Source organism: Ahaetulla prasina, chromosome 5 (assembly GCF_028640845.1).
Source record: "Ahaetulla prasina isolate Xishuangbanna chromosome 5, ASM2864084v1, whole genome shotgun sequence".
NCBI lineage: Eukaryota > Metazoa > Chordata > Lepidosauria > Squamata > Colubridae > Ahaetulla > Ahaetulla prasina.
In genome coordinates this window covers 66,691,865-66,711,088 of record NC_080543.1, presented here as the reverse complement: position 1 = coordinate 66,711,088, position 19,224 = coordinate 66,691,865, and the positions used below count along the sequence as shown (strand labels likewise).

General features: G+C 39.7%; 1 protein-coding gene across 6 annotated transcripts in view; it reads right to left on the bottom strand.

Moving 5' to 3' along the window:
* Positions 1–19,224, bottom strand: part of RPGR (retinitis pigmentosa GTPase regulator) — a 139,565-nt gene that overhangs the window by 63,767 nt on the left and 56,574 nt on the right. For all 6 annotated transcript variants that reach the window (XM_058186589.1, XM_058186591.1, XM_058186588.1 and 3 more), the window contains 2 exons: positions 16,816–16,971; positions 14,598–14,722 (listed from right to left, as the gene is read on the bottom strand). In XM_058186589.1, coding sequence (XP_058042572.1) covers positions 14,598–14,722; positions 16,816–16,971 — 281 coding nt within the window. The remainder of the gene's footprint in view (positions 1–14,597; positions 14,723–16,815; positions 16,972–19,224) is intronic.

Here is a 19,224-nt window from a genome sequence, read left to right as displayed (position 1 = left end):
AGAGCATTGCCAATTTTGACCGCTTGTTGTCTGTTTGACAGGAAAGCAGTTATCCAATTGTGAAGAGGTCCTGAAATGCCGTAGGATTTTAGTTTTAGGAGAAGTTTATCATGTACTACTGAGTCAAAAGCTTTGCAGAAGTCTATGTAGATTGCATCTATTGTTTTGCCTTGATCAAGATTAGTAGTCCATATGTTTTTGCAATGGAAAAGTTGTAAATTACATGATAATTTTTTTCTGAAACCAAATTGTTTATCAGAGAGTAGGTTGTTTGTTTCTAGGTGGAAGGTAATGGATTGGTTGATGATAGATTCCATTACTTTGCAGGTGACGCAGCATAGAGAGATTGGTCTGTAATTTCAACTAGGCTGGGATCTCCTTTTTTGAAGATAGGGATGACTGTGGCTAGAGACCAAAGTTTGGGAAGGGAACTAGTCGTGAAAGCTTTATCAAAGATTATGCTTAGGGGTTCTGCTGTATTAGTGGAAAGTTTTTTAAGAAGTATGCACATAGTCCATCAGGCCCAAAAGATAAAGATGGTTTCAGTTTGCGAAGAACTTTTTCAACATTGTCTTCTGTGAAGTCTATATGTGTTAAGTTGTTGTACTCATTGTTGGTACGATTGGGTAATGTCGGATATGAGCCATCACTGTTAACAAAGACTGAGCCAAAGTATGTGTTAAAGAGATTTGCTTTAACTGTTTCATCATTACGTTCCCTGCATTTCTCCTGCTCGAAATCCAGAATCACAGTGTGGATCTTTATATCTGATAATATTCCCCATATTAATAATATTTGGATGTACTAATGCTTCCATTGTTGAAAGCCATGTTGGTATTTTCAAATAATTTTTTCTCTAACCTTGTCCCATACTAATAATAAAGCATTCCTTACAAAATGTCTTTGAAAATAGCTATGCATCTTATTTTTCCCGTACCATAAAAAAGCATGCCAACCTAATTGTAAATCGTGCCCCTCCAAAGTCAATAACTTTGTATTTCTTAATACAATCCATTCCTTCATCCATGATAGTGCTGCTGCTTGATAATATAATTCCCAGTTTGGTAGTCCAAATCCTCCTCTTTGTCTTACATCTTGTAACATTTTCAGATTGATTCTCGCTTTTTCCCCCTGCCATATAAATTTCATTATCATTCTATTCAGGTCTTCAAAATATTTTTTTCCAGTTTTATCAGTATTGTTTGAAATAAAAACAACCATCTAGGTAATATATTCATCTTAATTACAGCTATTCTATTAATGATAATTGCAAATTTTTCCATCTCTCCAAATCCGTCTTGATTTGTCCTTTCAATTTATAGTAATTATCTTCTTTAATTGTTACACATCTTGCTGTTAGTTGTATTCCTAAATACCTTACCTTTTTAGTAATCTGAATATCTAGTTTCTCCATTAAATCCCTTCTCTGTTTCTCTGTGATATTTTACAACCCTGCTACCTCTCCATATTCTTCTATTTGTTCTATCAGTCTGGGTCCTATTTTGTGAGGCTCCTCTAAAATAAACAGTAGATAATCTGCAAATGCTTGTAGTTTGTATTCTTCTTTTTTAATTTTCATCCCTTTTATCTCTTCATTTTGTCTTATATTTCTATTTAACACCTCTAATGTCAACACAAATAGCAATGGGGATAGAAGACATCCCTGCCTTGTTCCTTTCATAATATTAACCTTCTCTGTCATATCTCCATTTATCATCACCTTTGCAGATTGCTTACTACAAATGCCTCAATTGTATTTATAAATCTTCCCCCAAAGTCCATAGTCTGCAATTGTTTTATCAAAAATTGCCAGTTCACATTATCAAAAGCCTTCTGTGCATCGAGAAACATCAATGCCATTTGCTTTTCTGGGTGTACTTCATAATATTCCAAAGTATTTAAGATTGTCCTCATATTGTCTCTGATCTGTCTCTTTGGTAACAAACCATTCATTTAACAATCTCTTCAATCTCTTCACCATTATTGATGCAAATATTTTATAATCCGCATTTAACAAGGAGATCAGTCTATAATTTTTAACTTCTTGTAAGTCTGCGTCTTCTTTTGGTATAAGAGTAATATATCCAAAACTTGGGTATTTTTGCATTTACTAAAAGTTCATTAAATACTTCCAACATTGTATTGCTAATTATGTCCAGTAATATTTTGTACAACTCTGCTGGAAACCATCTGGACCCGGCGTTTTACCATTCTTTTGTTTTTTAATCCCCTCTGTTAGTTACATTATCATTATTCTTTCTTCCAAAGCCTTCTTGTATTCTTCTGGTATTTTAGGTAATTCAGACTTTTCTAAATATAACTTTATTTTCTCTTTAGATATTGTCTCCTATTAATAGAGTTTCTCATAGTATTTCTATACTATTTTCTTCTTTTCCTCATTTTGATAGCATAAAGTTCCTTCCTCATCCATTAATTGATTAATTAGTTTTTTCCTCTCTCCTTTTTCATTTTATAAGCCAATCATCTACCTGGCTTATTAGCATTTTCAAAAAAAGTTTTGTTTGGACATCTTTATTTTATTTGCCAAGTCATCTTTTTCAATTAAATTCATTTCATGTTTTTTCAAATCCATTTGATTTTTAATCCTTTTATTTTGTGTCTCCTTTTGTAATTCCAACTCTAACTTCTTGTATTTTTATTCCAATTTTGTAACAATTAAGAAAGATAATTATTATAAACTGTTGCAACAAATTAAAACAGATCTGGAAAAATGGAAAACTCTGCAACTATCATTGATAGCTATCATTGAAGAATAGCTACAATCAAAATGAATATATTGCCGAGATTATTGTACTTATTTCAAACAATTCCGATAAAATTGGGGAAAAAAATACTTCGAGGAACTTAAGAAAACAATATTAAAATATATCTGGCAAGGGAAAAAAGCAAGAATTAGCTTAAAAATTTTGCAGGATTCAAGATGTAAAGGTGGTTTTGGATTACCTAATTGGAAATTGTATTACCAGACCACGGTATTAACATGGATGAAAGAATGGATTGTATTAAGGCATACAAGATTATTGACTTTGGAAGGACATGACTTGCAACTGGGCTGGCATGCTTTCTTGTTAGTATGGGAGAAAATTAAAGAGCAACATTATTTGAGGATACCAGTTTGGCTCTCAACAATGGAAGCACTGATTCACCCAAATGTTATCAACATGGGAAATATCATTAGATATAAAGATAATTTGAATGAAAAGGGAGAACTCAAAACTAAACAAGAACTGAGTGATCAAAGGATTGATATGGCATGGTATTAATAAGTGCAGATACATTCTAGATATGAGAAAGATGCTAAATTATATGGTTTCTATAAAGAATTAACAGAATTAGATAAGATATTAACAGGAACAGAAGAAAGATTGATAAAGAAATTGTATAGTTACTTATTGGGCATAAAACTGGAAGATGAACAAGTGAAGGAGACAATGATAGCATGGGCAAAAATTTTTGGTTATACCATAGAATTAGATAAATGGCAAAAACTATGGGATGTCAACTGCATATAAAGAAAATCTATATAAGATGTTTTATAAATGACACTTTGCACCAGCGAGGTTGGCAAAGATGTTTAAAGATAAGTCAGCTAAATGTTGGAAGTGCTACCAGATACCTGGGTCTTAATATCGTATGTGGTGGACATGTGTAAAAGCAAAAAAATACTGGACAAAAATACATACATGGCTGGAAAGGATGATAAAACAGCACACTGATTTAAAACTAGAAATATTTTTGTTGGGGATTTTACCTGAAACTTATAGTAAAAAGAACAGATATATAATTATCCATGTATTAACTGCAGCTAGAATCATATTTGCATAAAATTGAGAAAGTGAAGAGATCCTACTGATGAGAATGTGATTAGGAAAATATTAGAATGTGCAGAAATGAACAGATTAACGCTTGCAATTAAGGAGAAAGAACAAACTGAATATTATATGATATGGCAATTAGTTTATCGATGGTTAGAGAATAAAAAGTTGGAAGTAAAAGAAGGAGATTAGAGATTAGAGTAGAAAATATGTTAAGATAGAGATGTAAATAATATGATTGTTATTATGATTATGATTATTATGCTTAATATTATTATTATATTCTTATTAGAAGATATGTTAAAGAGAAATGAAATAAAATGAACAGGTTTACTATGTTCAATACTACAACTGTAAGATTAGAGAATTATGTTTGTTGTTGATTAGTATCTATTACTTCTTGTTCTTTGTGTTTATTTTTTAGTTGGTCTTGTCTTCTTTGGGGGTTTAGATCTAAATCTTCTTTGCTACTTTGGTCTTCTGACTCCACCAGTTGTTCAAAAATGTCCTGAGCTTTTTCGAGCGTATCTATTTTAATTGTCCTTTCCTCCCAAGTAAGCAACATCCCTTCTGGAATCAGCCATCAAAATAGAATGTCTCGTTTATTCAACTGCTTGGCCAGAAATTTATAATCCCTTCTCTGCTCTCTCACTTTTCTCGGGATTTGCTTGAGGATCTGAATTTCTTTACCTTTATATGTTGTTATTTCTTCTCTGGATATTTTGTATATAATATCTTGCACTTTCCTTCTTGTAAATCAGATGTGGACCTCTTTTGGGAGTTTGTTTCTTCTCGCATAACTCGTGCTGACCCTGTAAACGTCGTCCATCTCCTTTAACATTTCCTCCTTGTCTCTATTTAGTGCTTCAGCTAAGATTTCTGCCCTCACTAGTTCCAAATCTTCATCTTTTTCTTGCACTACATTTTGAAATCTTAAATATGACACAGCTTTATCCATCTCTATGAAGGTCAGGGAGTCTCCCATTTCTTTGCTCACCATTTTTATTTGTTGGTCCATCTTTTCTAGTTCCTTCTCTGTTTGTTCCGTTCTTTTCTCTACTTCCTTTATTGTATGTTCATTCTTTTCTAGTGCTTGTTGGATTGATCCTATTTTTTCATCCAGTTTTGATATGTCTGATCTCATTTCCAGTTTTAATTTCCCCATTTCCTCTTTCAGTTCGTTAATATCCGCTCTTGTCTCTAGATGGTTCTTTACCATTATTTCCTGGAGTTTTGCCATTGATTCTTGTAGTGTGAATAGCGAGGTTTGAATATTAATATTGGAAGCAGTATTTTGTTCCTCAGCTTTCAGCATTCCCTCTGTTGTTTTTTGTGTTATTGCTGAAGGTGTTGTTGCTAAGGGTGTTAGAGGTAGTGTGGTTTTCTTTCCTGCCTTAGTTATTGTGATGTTTGTGGAAGTCATCTCTTCTAGTATCTCTTTCTGCTTTTTAAGGATATTTATTAAGGATAACCATTTTTTATTATTATTTATTATTATTATTAAGGATAACCCTCAACAATGTCAAACTATTTACTAAATCTACACTACTATTAATCTTCTCACCATTTTCATCACCAATCTCTTTCCACTTATAGACTATATGACTATAACTTTTTGTTGCTATCACTAAGGGTTAAATTGCAACCTATGACCATCATTTATGTTGTAAATGTTGTACCTTTGATGAAGGTATTTTTTTTCTTTCTTTTTCTTTTCTTTTATGTACACTGAGAGCATATGCACCAAAACAAATTCCTTGTGTGTCCAATCACACTTGGCCAATAAATTCTATTCTAATTCTAATTCTAATATTGTACACGTTGTCCCAAATTGGCATTAAACACCTTCAAATTCTTTACTTTGAAAGTTCATTATTAGTATAATTTAGCGCTTGGTATAAATTTTTGTGTTATTATATTATTTGTATAGATCTCGGTATTCACATCAGTATTCGTAACTGATTAGAGGGTTGGGGTGACTGATTAGAGGGTTGGGGTGCCTAACTATAAATATCTATATGAAACTCTCTCTTTTTTTTCCAAATCTAGCTATAACTAATTATAGCAATACCTTACAGTTTAAGTTATGAATATAAATCTTAACAAGTATTATATATAAATATTAATATAGTAATCAAAATATATAGTAATTAACAAATCTGAGTTATATATTTTATATATATAAAACCTACGAAAACATATATACGATTATATATAGTTTGAAAAAAATACAGAAAAGAGCAAAAACAAACAAGAGAGAAGTATCAATGTATAAGATAAATTACCGAACACTTTCAGTCAATTAATATATAATAGATATATATATATATATATATATATATATACGATTATATATAGTTTGAAAAAAATACAGAAAAGAGCAAAAACAAACAAGAGAGAAGTATCAATGTATAAGATAAATTACCGAACACTTTCAGTCAATTAATATATAATAGATATATTATATATATGAGTATATTTAAATATAATCAATTCCTTAGCTGGCTTAATTAGCCTTCTAACAAGTAAATTAATGGTTTAAATGGATTAAATAATGATAATGATTTCCAAAAAGTGTTCAAGTCGTTATATCCAGTAGAAAAAGAGAAAAGAAAAAATCAGTTAGTAGATTCAACAAACAAAAGTAAAAAGTAAAAGAGTCAAGTCACCAATTCATCAGTTCTTATTAATGTATTGATCTCTCAAAGCCAACGCAGTCTTCTTTATTATGCTGATAAGTTGCTGAGTAATGCTTTTTGCTATGGACGCTCTCCACTTCCATTACTTCAGCTGCTTCTAGTAAAAAAAAAACAAAGCTCGCAGCCTCGTAACTAGTATTCTCAGTTTTTCAAAGTTCAAAGTTTAAAGTCTGAAATATAATGTTCAAAAGGTATCCTGGATTACTATCTTCTCTTATTTTGTTTGTTAAACTGTCCTGCCTTTTTCAGGCTATCAATCGTTCCGCAGTCACTTTCTGCTTCTTCTCCCCAGCTTCTTAGCTGCCTTCTCGGGTTACGATCAATCAATCTTCACAATGAAGTGTGAACCTTTTTCTTGTTAATCTTCTGTTACACAGATTCTTTAGCACTGACCTCTCCTTGCTCCTCACCACAAGCTGTCAATGATCTTGCTTCCCACTTGTTGGGTATCAGGACTTTGGGGCCAGCATTAAAAAATGCCAGCCTTTTGATTGCTGGGCTCAACAGGGTTTCTCTCCGACGCGTTGGCGATCGCTTATCACCAAACTGCTTCTCAAGTATCCCCACTCCAACACGCTTCCCTCCAGGCTTCGTGTATCCTATTTAGGATTGCTCCAGCACCAGAAAAGAGGGTCGAAGAGCATAGCTAGCTCCTCAAGCCTCTTCTTTGTCCAAACTCACCAACCGGAAGTCCAAGATCAGAGAATTAATATCAATGTAATGAATGATGTCATAAATTTTGATGGTTATTGCAGAGATATTTGTATCCAGACAACACACTGTTTAAGAGAAGATGGAATGTTTATATTTTTTTAAAAATAAAAACTTTATTAAAAAAAAGAAAAAGAAAATGAGACCCGGGAAGACTCCTGGCCTCCTCCAGCAAGTGGCAAGCCCCAGCAGACCTTGGGAAGAAATTGCAATGGACTTTATAGTTGAGCTTCCAGAAAGTGGGAGAAATACGGTCATTTGGACAGTAATTGACTTGTTTTCAAAACAAGCCCACTTCACAGCTTGTTCAGGATTATGATCCGTGAAAAAACTGGCAAAGATGTTCATCAAACAGGTCTACTGACTACATGGAATACTGCGTTGAGTGATCTCGGATCGAGGGGTCCAATTTACAGCAAAATTTTGGAGAGGGTTCCTGGGATCAGTTGGATCCACACAAGGACTTAATTCGGCTTTCCATCTGAGTATGAACGAAGTGGTGGAACGATTGAATGCAATGGTGGAACAATATATCAGATGCTATGTGGATTACCAGCAGGAAAACTGGGTGGACCTGCTGCCTTTTGCAGAAGTAGCTTACAACAATGCTGTGCACAGTAGCACTGGATTGACCCACTTCCAGGTCATCCACAGCATGAATTTTGTACCTATGCCTGAACTGCCCAGAGAGCCTCCCTCCTCTATGACCATGACCGGGTGGATGGAGTCGCTGAGGAAAGGCTGGGAGAATACCAAAAAGGCACTAGCGGAAGCTGCTGAAGCATACAAAAAGCAAGCAGAGAAACACTATTCTCATTGTTGGGGGAAACGGCGGTCAGGTTTGGGAAAATCCTCTTGCTTGCCGTAGGACCGAGTCTGCAAGGATTTTCTCAAGCCCCGCCTCCAGACGCTGTACACCAGCTTTTCGACTCAGTCCTTGCCAGGACCACACGTGCCGTTGCGTTTTTCTGCGCATTTGAGCATTAACTGTTAATAAAATCCAATTTCCAGCACGAAAGGTTTTTCAACCCAACTCTGCTGAAGGCTGGCTTCCAATTCGGCTGTAATCAGCTGACCGGCGGTTTTCCTGGGTTTGCGACCACGGGCTCCGCCTTGAAGCGCGCCCAGAAGGCTCGCTGCTTGATTACCAGAACAGCGAGCAAACTCGGCTGCTATTTATAGCACAGCAGTTGCTGAGGCGCTGGAGGCTTCCGCGCCCCGATCCGCGCCGCAAAAGTGACTGGCAATCAAGCTAACAGAGGAGAAACATCTAAACCCTCCCCTCATCGCACCTGAAGCCCTGGCGGCTAGCGATCAACTTTTTGAGAGGGGTAAAAAGCTCCGTTTAATTTTTTTCTATTGCGCTAGAAACCCTTGCGGCTAGCGATTTTTTTGACAGAGAAGGGGGGGGGAAGAAAAGTTCCCCAGTTTAATACATTGCGTTAGCAGCCCTTGCAGCGAGCAATACCCCCAACGACTGCCTCAACAGCTGAAACCTCGAATCCTACCTTGCAAACGAAGGTCGTGAGTACTTGCTTCTTTGTGGAACGGTTTATTTGGCGGGCTAGCATTCAAGATGGCAGAGGCCAGTCGCGCTGTGGCAAACAAGGACTCCACTGAACGGAGCCGCCATTTTAGTGACCCGGGAGAGGGTCCCTCAGGGAATGTTCCCCAAATGTTCCCCAAACCGCCCTGAGTCCCTTGGGAGATAGGGCGGTATGCAAATATGATTAAATAAATAAATAAATAAATTCATTCAAAAGGGGATCCTACCCTAATTACTAAAGCCCCCAAACCTCATTCTAAAACAGAGGCACGACGCCACAAGGTGATCGAAAAGGCCATCAGCAAATCCTTGAAAAAATCTAATAAGACAGTTAGATCAATTCAGGAGGAATCCTCCCCACAGGGAGACAGAGCCCCTCCCACCGTTTTGGCCAATCCTTCTCCTACCAATAATGGAGCATGGTCTCCGGACCACTCAACCTCAGCTGCCTTACCTCAGTTTTCTGAGGCGGCACCTTTATTTCAATCCTTCCCAGGTCAATCTGAAGCACCTCATTTATTCTCAACAGTGCCTATTTCGAATTTCCAGGCCACGGTTCAACAATCCTCTGAGACACCCCTATTTCAGGCCCAATTGAGTCAATTATCCTATCGCAATCATTGCCTCCCTCAGGCCATCAAGCCATGTCTTCTGTTCCCACAGCAAGCCCAGTACCTACCTTACCAATGAATACACAACAACCCATTATACAGTTGCCAGATTCATTTGGTTTTCTTATTTCTGAGGCTATTCGCCAGGGGGTGACACAATGCCTACATCAGGGTTCTTCCACACCTAAACAGGCTTCTCAGTCCTACAAGCACACTTCTCATGGCCCAGAGCTTAGGAGTGAATTACCTGAACATGAGCATACCGGCATTCCCCGGTTTCCGTTAGTCAAGAGTCCCTTTCGGAAGATGAGGACGTGAGAGAAATGGCCCTATCAGACGACGAGGGTTTAGCCCCAGACCAGCCTGCCTTCGTGGGTTTATTCAAGCCACATCTTTTTCGCTCCCTACTTTTCAAGGCACAAACCTTCACTGGCCTAGGGGTTACGACAGCTGCACTCTCTGGCCAGACAGCACAAGACCCTTCAGGCCACCTATTCGCAGAACCCACCGTGGTCTCGGAGGCCATCCCATCTCCAAAACTCTTTGTGGACGTTGTCCAGCGCCAGTGGCAAAACCCAGGCTCTGGGTCCAGCCCTAATGCCCAGGACAAAAGATTTTACAACGTGGCACCTGACTTGGACAAAATACTGCGGGTTCCCACAGTTGATGCTCCCGTGGTAGCTCTGATGGCTTCCACTCACCTCACCGGTCCAGCTGATGAGTCTCTATGACAAGAGGAAAAACATGTGGATCGTACCATCGTAAAAAGTCACCAAGCCTCAGCCTGGTCCATCAGAGCCTCCACTGCGGCTTCGTTCTTCAACCGCTCTGCACTCCTTTGGATCAAACAACTTCAGGCTAGGATTCTCTCGACAGATCTCAGGTCCCATCAAGACATAAATAAGGTCGTAGCCACGTTGGAGTTCTCAGCCGACACCTCACTTAATGCGGCCAGATTTTCAGCCAAGGCCATTGGTTCTGCGGTGTCATCCCGCAGGCTTCTCTGGCTTGGACACTGGCAGGCCGACACCAGAAGCAAGTGGCGTCTGGCAGCCTCTCCCTTTTCGGGGACCAACCTCTTCGGCTCTTGCCTTGATCCCATCATGGTGGAGACCAAAGATAAGAGGAAGATACTTCCCTCGTTATCTCGAAGGGGTGAACTTCGTCAACAACCGTATTTTCGACCACAGCTATTTCATGCAGCGGAGTCAGGAAGTTCTTCCTCTTAATCTCACCGTTTCTTTTCGTCCAGAGGGTTCCAGCCTCGAGACGGGCAGGTCAGACCGAGATCTCGTTTCTCCAATAGGAAGCCCTTCAGGGGCGGGAGGGGGAGAGCGTCTAGATGCTCCAAGTGATCCACTGTTGGGACTTCACATTGGTGCTCGCTTGACACTTTTTTACACCCAATGGGAAACCTCAACTTCCGATAAATGGATTCGAAACACCATCAAGTACGGACTCTCTCTTGAGTTTCGCTCCAACCCCCCGACGACTTTCTTGCGCTGCCCTGTCTCTCGCAGTCCCAGTACCAGATCCCTAGTTTCTGATGCTATTCACCATCTACTCGCTATAAGGGCTATTCAACTAATGCCCTCAGAACAACAGGGGTGTGGTTTTTATTTTATTATTTTTATTTTATTCTCGGCTGTTCGTGGTGCCGAAGTCATCGGGGAGCTGGAGGGCTATTCTCGATTTGAAGTCCCTCAACCGTCATATTTATCACAAGTTCAAAATGAATTCTCTCCATACTATTTTAGAATGTATCCGCCCTGGTGACCTTCTCTTGTCTATTGACTTGATGGAGGCCTACCTTCATATTCCAATCCTCCCTGCCCACCATCAATTCCTTCGTTTTTGTTATAATGGACATCACTACCAGTACAGGGCCTTGCCCTTTGGGCTATCATCAGCCCCTCATGTTTTCACAAAGATTTTGTCTGCCCTGTTGGCCCAAATTCGCACAAATCCAATTGGACTTCAAGCATATCTGGTGGCATATTAATCATGTTATCTTCTTTGTCTGTGGCAGACAGGGATGTGTCCACCACTATCCAGAACCTACAGGATCATGGTTTTTCTATCAATCGGGATAAGAGTCACCTTACGCCATCTACCCAGATCGTACACCTAGGCATGATGATCACCGGCCAAGACATTTTGATTCTAATGGACAACACCACGGCGAAAGCCCACGTCAATCGGATGGGCGGAACGCATTCTCACTCCCTTCTCCAGGAGACTCTCCATCTCGGCCTCTGGGCAGAATCACACCTCAGATCTCGGAAGGCCTCTTACATTTCTGGTGTTGCCAACATTACAGCGGATTCCCTCAGTCGGGGTCCGAACGATCAGGCGAAATGGGCTCTCACATCGGATCTGTTCGATGCCCTGTCATCCCGTTTTGGCCGACCTCTGGTGGACCTGTTTTCCTCAACCTCGAATCACCAGCTCCCCAGGTTCTTCACACGATTTCCTTCCCAGGGAGCGGAAGCAGTGGATGCCCTGCACAGCAGGTGGCCTCTGGGCCTACTCTACGCCTTCCCCCCACTACCCTTGATCCCCACGGTGATTCGCAAACTCCTGGAGGAAAGGGCCGAATTGATTCTAGTGTCCCCATATTGGCCCAGGAGGCCTTGGTTTGCGGACCTGCTTGCCCTGTCAGTGCAAGACTCATGGCGCATACCGGGGAGCAGAGTGGCCCTATGCCAGGGACCGTTACAACATCCGGACCCTCAATGGCTCTGCCTAACCGTTTGGAGGTTGAGCAGCTCCTCCTAACGAGAGCCAATGTCCTCTCCAAGGTTATCCCTACGATTCAGGAAGCCCGTCGTGACTCTACGTCTCGTATTTACCAGGCAACATGGCGGACCTTCTCTTCCTGGTGCGACGCTTGGTCCAGGTCAGCTACATCAGCTTCTGTTCTCCAAGTATTGGAATTCCTCCACGACGGCTTTGAGTCCGGTCTCGCACCAAACACCTTGAGACAACAACTAGCGGCCATATTTTCGATACTTACCTGCGGATCATCTTATTCCCTTTCCAGGGAGCCTCTTCTGCGCGATTTCCTATGTAGGGCCACTAACCTAAGACCTCCGGTGGTCCACCTTTTTCCATCGTGGAATCTACACAAAGTTCTATCCGCCTTGACCCTGGCACAATTCGAACCGTTGAGGGAGGTGTCACTCCGATTCCTCTCTTTCAAAGTTTCTTTTCTGATAGCCATTACATCGGCTCGTAGAGTTTCTGAGCTTTTGGCTTTATCCACTCGTTGAGATTTGTGTTTTTTACAAGGACAGGGTGGTCCTCCGTTTGGACCCCACATTCCTCACCAAAATTAACACGGTCTTCCATCGCACACAAGAATTCATACTTCCGAACTTCTGTCCTAATCCTCAATGACCACAGGAATTCATCTGGCACACTCTAGATGTCCGACGGGCATTGAAGGTTTACATACGCTGCACTGAGTCAATACGCAAAACGGAGTCACTCTTCGTATCCTTTCAGCCCGCATCTTTGGGGACAAGAGTTACAAAATCTGTCCTATCCAGATGGATCAGAGCCACAATAATCACGGCATTTGAAAAGCAGGCTCTTCCGATTCCTCAGCATATCTCTGCACACTCCACCAGGAGTGCCTCCACCTCGGCCGCTTGGGCTACTCAAGCATCTCTAGAGGAGATTTGTAGAGCAGCAGCCTGGTCCAACCCGACGGCGTTCATTCGACATTACCGTCTGGACGCGTATGCGTCCTCTGACACGGCCTTTGGAAGACGAGTCCTCCAGGCTATTCATGAAGACCCAGAGTGATGTCGTCAGCCTCTCCCGCCCTGACAGACATATAGTTTTGGTATGTTCCAAACCTGACCGCCGTTTCCCCCGACAATGAGAACAAGCGTTGGCTTACCTGATACGCCCCTTCTAGGAGAGGGGGAAATGGTGGTCAGCCCCACTCTTTTCTATCGGCCGACTGGGGGGGTGTTTTCGGGGTGGGTGAGCACTAATTCTTTATTGTTTCAGCACAGCACGTCAGTCTGCATCCACGTCCTCGCTGAAAAGCTGGCGTACAGCGGTCTGGAGGCGGGGCTTGAGAAAATCCTTGCAGACTCGGTCCTACGGCAAGCAAGAGGATTTTCCCAAACCTGACCGCCGTTTCTCCCTCTCCTAGAAGGGGCATATCAGGTAAGCCAACGCCCAATCTCTTCAAACCCCTTTCCATGTGGGAGGTCTGGTTTATCTGTCAACAAAATACATAAGACTAAGACTGCTTAACAAGAAACTAGGACCTAAATTTTTAGGTCCATTCCCAATAGTGAAAGTAATTAACCCAGTGACAGTTCAGCTTAACCTCCCCACATTCTAGGGAAAGTAAGTACATCCTGTTTTCCACTGTAGTTTGCTGAAGCCAGCCATAAATTCCATGTTAAGACTACAGGCTCAAGCACCTCCCAAACCTATTGTAATGCAAAGGGAAACCCATTACAAAGTAAAAAAGATTTTAGATTCTAGGTTGTATGGAGATAGATTGCAATATTTAGTGCATTGGAAAGGGTACCCTTTGTCTGAAGTTACTTGGGGTAAAAGCTGGAATGACAAAGCAGACAGGCTAGTAAAACAATTTCATGATAAATTCCCTGATAAGCCAAAGGCTCCCCCTGGGGGAGGGAGAGGTAGTTAGTATGCTGAATTAACCACTATACTACTCCCATTTCAGGGCATACTTTTCTGATCAGGAGGGGTGGCCTGTCAGGCCTGGAAGCCATCTTTTTTGTTGGATCTTCAGGCCTGCAACATTTACTACTCTGGGAAACTGGGAGGGGGGATTGTATGGAGCCAGGATGATATATAGTCATAATAACATTCCTTTCTCAGAAAGTCAAGGGCATCTTGCCCTGCAACTGAATGGCTGGAACTGGGACAGTATTTGGGACTGGTGCTTGGATTGGACCATGTGATGGACATGGGTGTTGGGCAGGGATTTGAACTTTCCTTTGGGTGAGGAAAACCTGGGAGCTCTAAAATTCAGGTTTTCCCAGATGTGCCAATATGACATCTCTAATAAAATGGAACTTTGAGGAAACTCAAGCCTCGGAGTTTTATTTCATTGGGGGTGTTACTTGGAACCCTGACATCAAATGTTTTAAATGCCAGATGATACATATTTCAAAGCATAAATACGAAACTGAAGACTTACCAAATGGACAGTAAACCTCAAAAAATTGGAACATAATGTAGGTACAAACTGATTAGTGTAATTTTCTTTCCCAAGTCCTAATTTGCCATGACGTCCATCGCCAAAAGTATACATAAGACCGTTCTCTAAGTACAAAGAAACATGTTAATATCTCAGCCTGCAGACAAAACTATTATTCTAGCAGCAATTTTATACTTCAGAATTTCAACATGTAGAATAGGCTTTTCATTAGGAGTATAGAACCAGGGCAGCTGAAATATTAAAGACTCAATAGTAAGACTGTACATATGCATAAGTAAGCCTGTTATAAATTGTTGCCTCCATTTTTTAAAAAAAAAATGATTTTATTAAATTTCAAAAACATAAATAAAAAGTAAACTTGCAAAAAAAGAAAGTACAAAAGAAAGAATCAGACAAAAAGTAAGGTAAAAGTACAAAGAAAAGAAGGAAAAAAGAAACTTTTTTCTAGGGTACAGAAAAAAGAAACCGACTTTCTAGGGTACAGATATAGATAAAAATATATCCAACTCTTGCTCTAAAATTAACAACAGTATACATTACTTCTATAATCCCATATAACTCTAGTCATCAAATCCCAAAATCAAAATTTAATTTCTCTTAGTTTCTTGCAAAAAGTCCAAAGGTGGCTTGCAAGTAGAAATAAAACAAAAAGTCTGTTGTTTAACCAAAGTTGTCAGTTTTGCCATCTCCATCAATTCCATTCATTTTAACATTCTTCTAATGTAAGTATTTGTAAGTCCTTCCACCTTTGTGCATGTAGGAATATCACCACTGTTATCATATATAAAAATGAAGTCTCATGAGATTTTTCAATTTGTTTGTCCATTAATCACCAAAGAAAAATTTACTTTTAAGATCTTCTGAATCAAGCTACATGTTTGATACCAATATTTTCTAGTTTTCTTGCATGTCCACCAAAGAGAAAAAAATATACCTGCAAATTGATTACAGTTCCAACAAATATTTGAAATTCCATTATATATTTTGAAAAATTTTCTGTTGTCAAATACCAACAATATATCATTTTAAAACGTATCTTTAATAGTGTAATTGAAGATGAATTTCAATCTTTCTTCCACATATTTCCCCATTAGTCCATTGGTATATTATATCCAAGATTTTTGCTCATCTTTCATACAGTCATTTACTTTGTTCATCCTCTGTTTTCATTTTCAATAAAAGTTAGCAATAATATGATTGTCGTGTGTACAGCCTCCATTTCTGATTTGGAGAGAAATCACAATTTGCCATATTCATATTTAATGCCAATTTGTGGTTTTCAGAATAATGAAACCATGGAAAAATCTGAACATATGAGAAAGCAGTTGTAACACTGATTAACCCAGACCACCATCCCAATGCAACCCTGTTGGTTAACAAATTACATGTGAACTTACCATGTTTCCCCAAAAATAAGACCCTGTCTTATATTTTTTTGAACCCTGAAATAAGCGCTTGGCCTTATTTTCAGAGATGTCTTATTATTTTGGGGTGCATGGAGCAAGACGGGGCTCCTCTTGCCATTTTACCAGATTTCCAGCTCTGTCTCCCTAACCCTAAACATAGGAAATGGTGAAGACCAGCTGCGCATGCGTTTAAATATTTTCAGGGAGGGCTTTTTGGGGGGGGGCTTATTTTCAGGGAAACAGGGTAGCTACCATTTTTTTAAAAAAAATTGCTTAACTTAACAATTAAAGAATTGCTTTGAAATCTATTTAGGACTATGAAGATCTATTGACCTTTAATATGGTAAAACACTTACCGTATTTTTCAGGTATACGACGCACTGGAGTATAAGACGCAACTTAGTTTTTGGGGAGGAAAATAGGAGGGAAAAAATCTGCCTACCAGATATTCATCTGGCTAGCCTCCTTAGTCTGGTCAGCTTCAGCACATTAGTTTGCTGATTTTGAGCGCGCACGTGCTTTTTATCCCCTCCTTGGGGATAAAAAACAGCTTCTGAAGCATAGCTGATCTTTGGAGAGAGAAGCAATGAGAAAAGCAGGCAAAGCACAGAGATCACTTTACTCGCTAGTGCCTCGTTAGGGCTGAAAAAAAGCTTTGAAAAAACTACATTCAGAGTATTCAGCATATAAAACGCACCCAAATTTTCAGCCTCTTTGGGTGGGGGAGTTAGACTCCAAAAAATACAGTAGATACACTGCAAATGCAGCAACAGAGTTAACATCATGCGTACCTGTTATTAAAGCTGTGTGGTTTTCTCCACTTGCAATGTTACAGATCTTATGCTTTCCTAGATGATCTACCATCTTTGGTTCAGAAGTTTCAAAGATAAATGTGCCAAGTCCAAGTTGCCCATATTGGCCTAAGCCAAAGGTATAGACCTCTCCCCCTGAAAAATGCACATGAAAGTAGTATTCTATTCACAATTGTCATTTTCAAAAATCAGGCTGTTATAGCAAATCTTGTCAAGATAAGCTTGTTAGCAAATAAAAGCAAACAGATATTCAGATCAGTAGCTATACTGATTATTGTATAACAAAAATGTAAAGCTAGCCCATCATACTTCCATTGCAAAATGTATCAGGATTATCAACATGACAAGGTAAGTCTCATGCAAAAGGAAAAAAATCTACAACTGATCTAAATTGTCACACTTATTGACCTGAGTGTCTCAGGTTACAAATATACCTGGGTCTGGGATACTAAGTGACTTGGTCATGTGAGGTTGCACTTTATGACTGCATCACCTAGCAACATCAATCCTGTTCTGAATTATCATCATAACTCGAGGTCTATTTGTATAGCAACTCCTTGTTTAGCAGCTATTGTTTTGTGAATACAATGGTAAGTTTTTTAAAAAAAAATTCTGACCAAGCATACATTTAAAACCAATTTATTTTCCAGATTCTTTTTATTCTGCCTCTTATTATTTTTAAAAATAACTCAGAGGAGAACATACATAATGCTACTTTTAGTTGGTCCTACACAGTGGACCTTTCTGGTGTGGCACCCACATAGTGGAATCTTGTAGAATTGTGAAATAAGCTATTATTAACACCACTCCATTTATTATTTTCTTTTTCTGTTTTAGTTTTTTTAGATTTTAATGCTTTTTAAAACAATTATTATATAAAGGTTTTAGGTTATAATTGTTTTATATGCATACTGCTTTATAGGATTGCTGCGTGCTGCCCAAAGTCACAATTTGTGAAATGGGTAGCCATATGAATTTAATTAATAGCTAAATAAATAATCCTACTTCCTCCTCCATTTTCTCCACAACAGCAATCATGTGAGGTAGGTTGGGCTAATAGAGAATGACTGGCCAAGATCACCCAGCTGGCTTTCATGCCTAAGGAAGAACTAGAATTTCCAGTCTCCTGGTTTCTAGACCAAAACCTTAACTACAGGTCGTCCTTGAGTTACGACAGTTGAGCCCAAAATTTCTGTTGCTAAGTGAAACATTTGTTAAGGGAGATTTGCCCCATTTTACAACCTTTCTTGCCACAATTGTTAGTGAATCATTGCAGTTCTTAAATTAGTAATACAAGTTGTTAAGTGAATCTGGTTTTCCCATTGACTTTGCTTGTCAGAAGGTCTCACAAGCTGATCACATGATCCTGGGACATTGCAACTGTCATAAATTTGAACCAATTGCCAAACATCTAAATTTTGGTCATGTGACTATGGAGATGCTGCAACAGTTGTAAGTGTGAAGAACAGTCATAAGTCACTTTTTTCAGTGCCTTTGTAACTTTGAATGGTCACTAAATGGACTGTTGTAAGTTTAGGACTACCTGTACTATACCAGCAAAAGTCTTCAGGCTGAAACTGATTAAGATATGGTCAGTTTAAGGCATCAGCAGATTTGGTCAGAGGGTGCTACTAATAATAATTAAGGTCACAAAACTCAGCATTGTAACTTTTGAGTTGGCACTTTTTAGGGAAGCATTGAGCTGTGCAGAAAGCTCAGAAAGAGATTGTTTAAGCCATGCATGTCCAAAGTCCGGTCCGGGGGCCAATTACAGCCCGTGTTCAAATTTTGAGCGGCCTTCAGCCTCTTCTCCCCGCCGGCTCAGTCTTTCACTCATCCCCGCTGCCTGGCGTTTTTCCCTTCACTGCACAGTGGTTCCCGCAGCTGTCCCCTGCTGCCTCCTGCTCCACAGCCACCCTGTTCTGCACAGCATCTCAGCCATATTTTTCACCAGAAGATGGCAGTAGATCTGAGTCAGCACTCTCGCCGTGTGACCCTTGTGAGCTTTTGTGCCCATTTCTAAAATGGCAACTGTAAATAAAAAAAGGAAAGTTGACAGCGAGGGCCACCGCTTCCAGGACAAGTGGAAATTGGAGTATTTTTTCACTGTAATATGAAACAACTGTGTCTGCCTAATTTGCCAAGAGATTGTGGCTATTTTCAAGGAATTCAATATAAAGAGGCACTACCAGACAAAACATGCTAACTACAATAAGCTAACTGGGAACGAATGCAGTGAAAAATGGAAGGAACTGGAAGCTGCTTTAATGGCACAGCAGCGCTTTTTCACAAGAGCCCATGAGTCAAATGAAAATGCCACAACCATGAGCTATGAGATAACAACCCTGATTGCCAAGCACTGCAAACCTTTTACTGAGGGAGAATTTA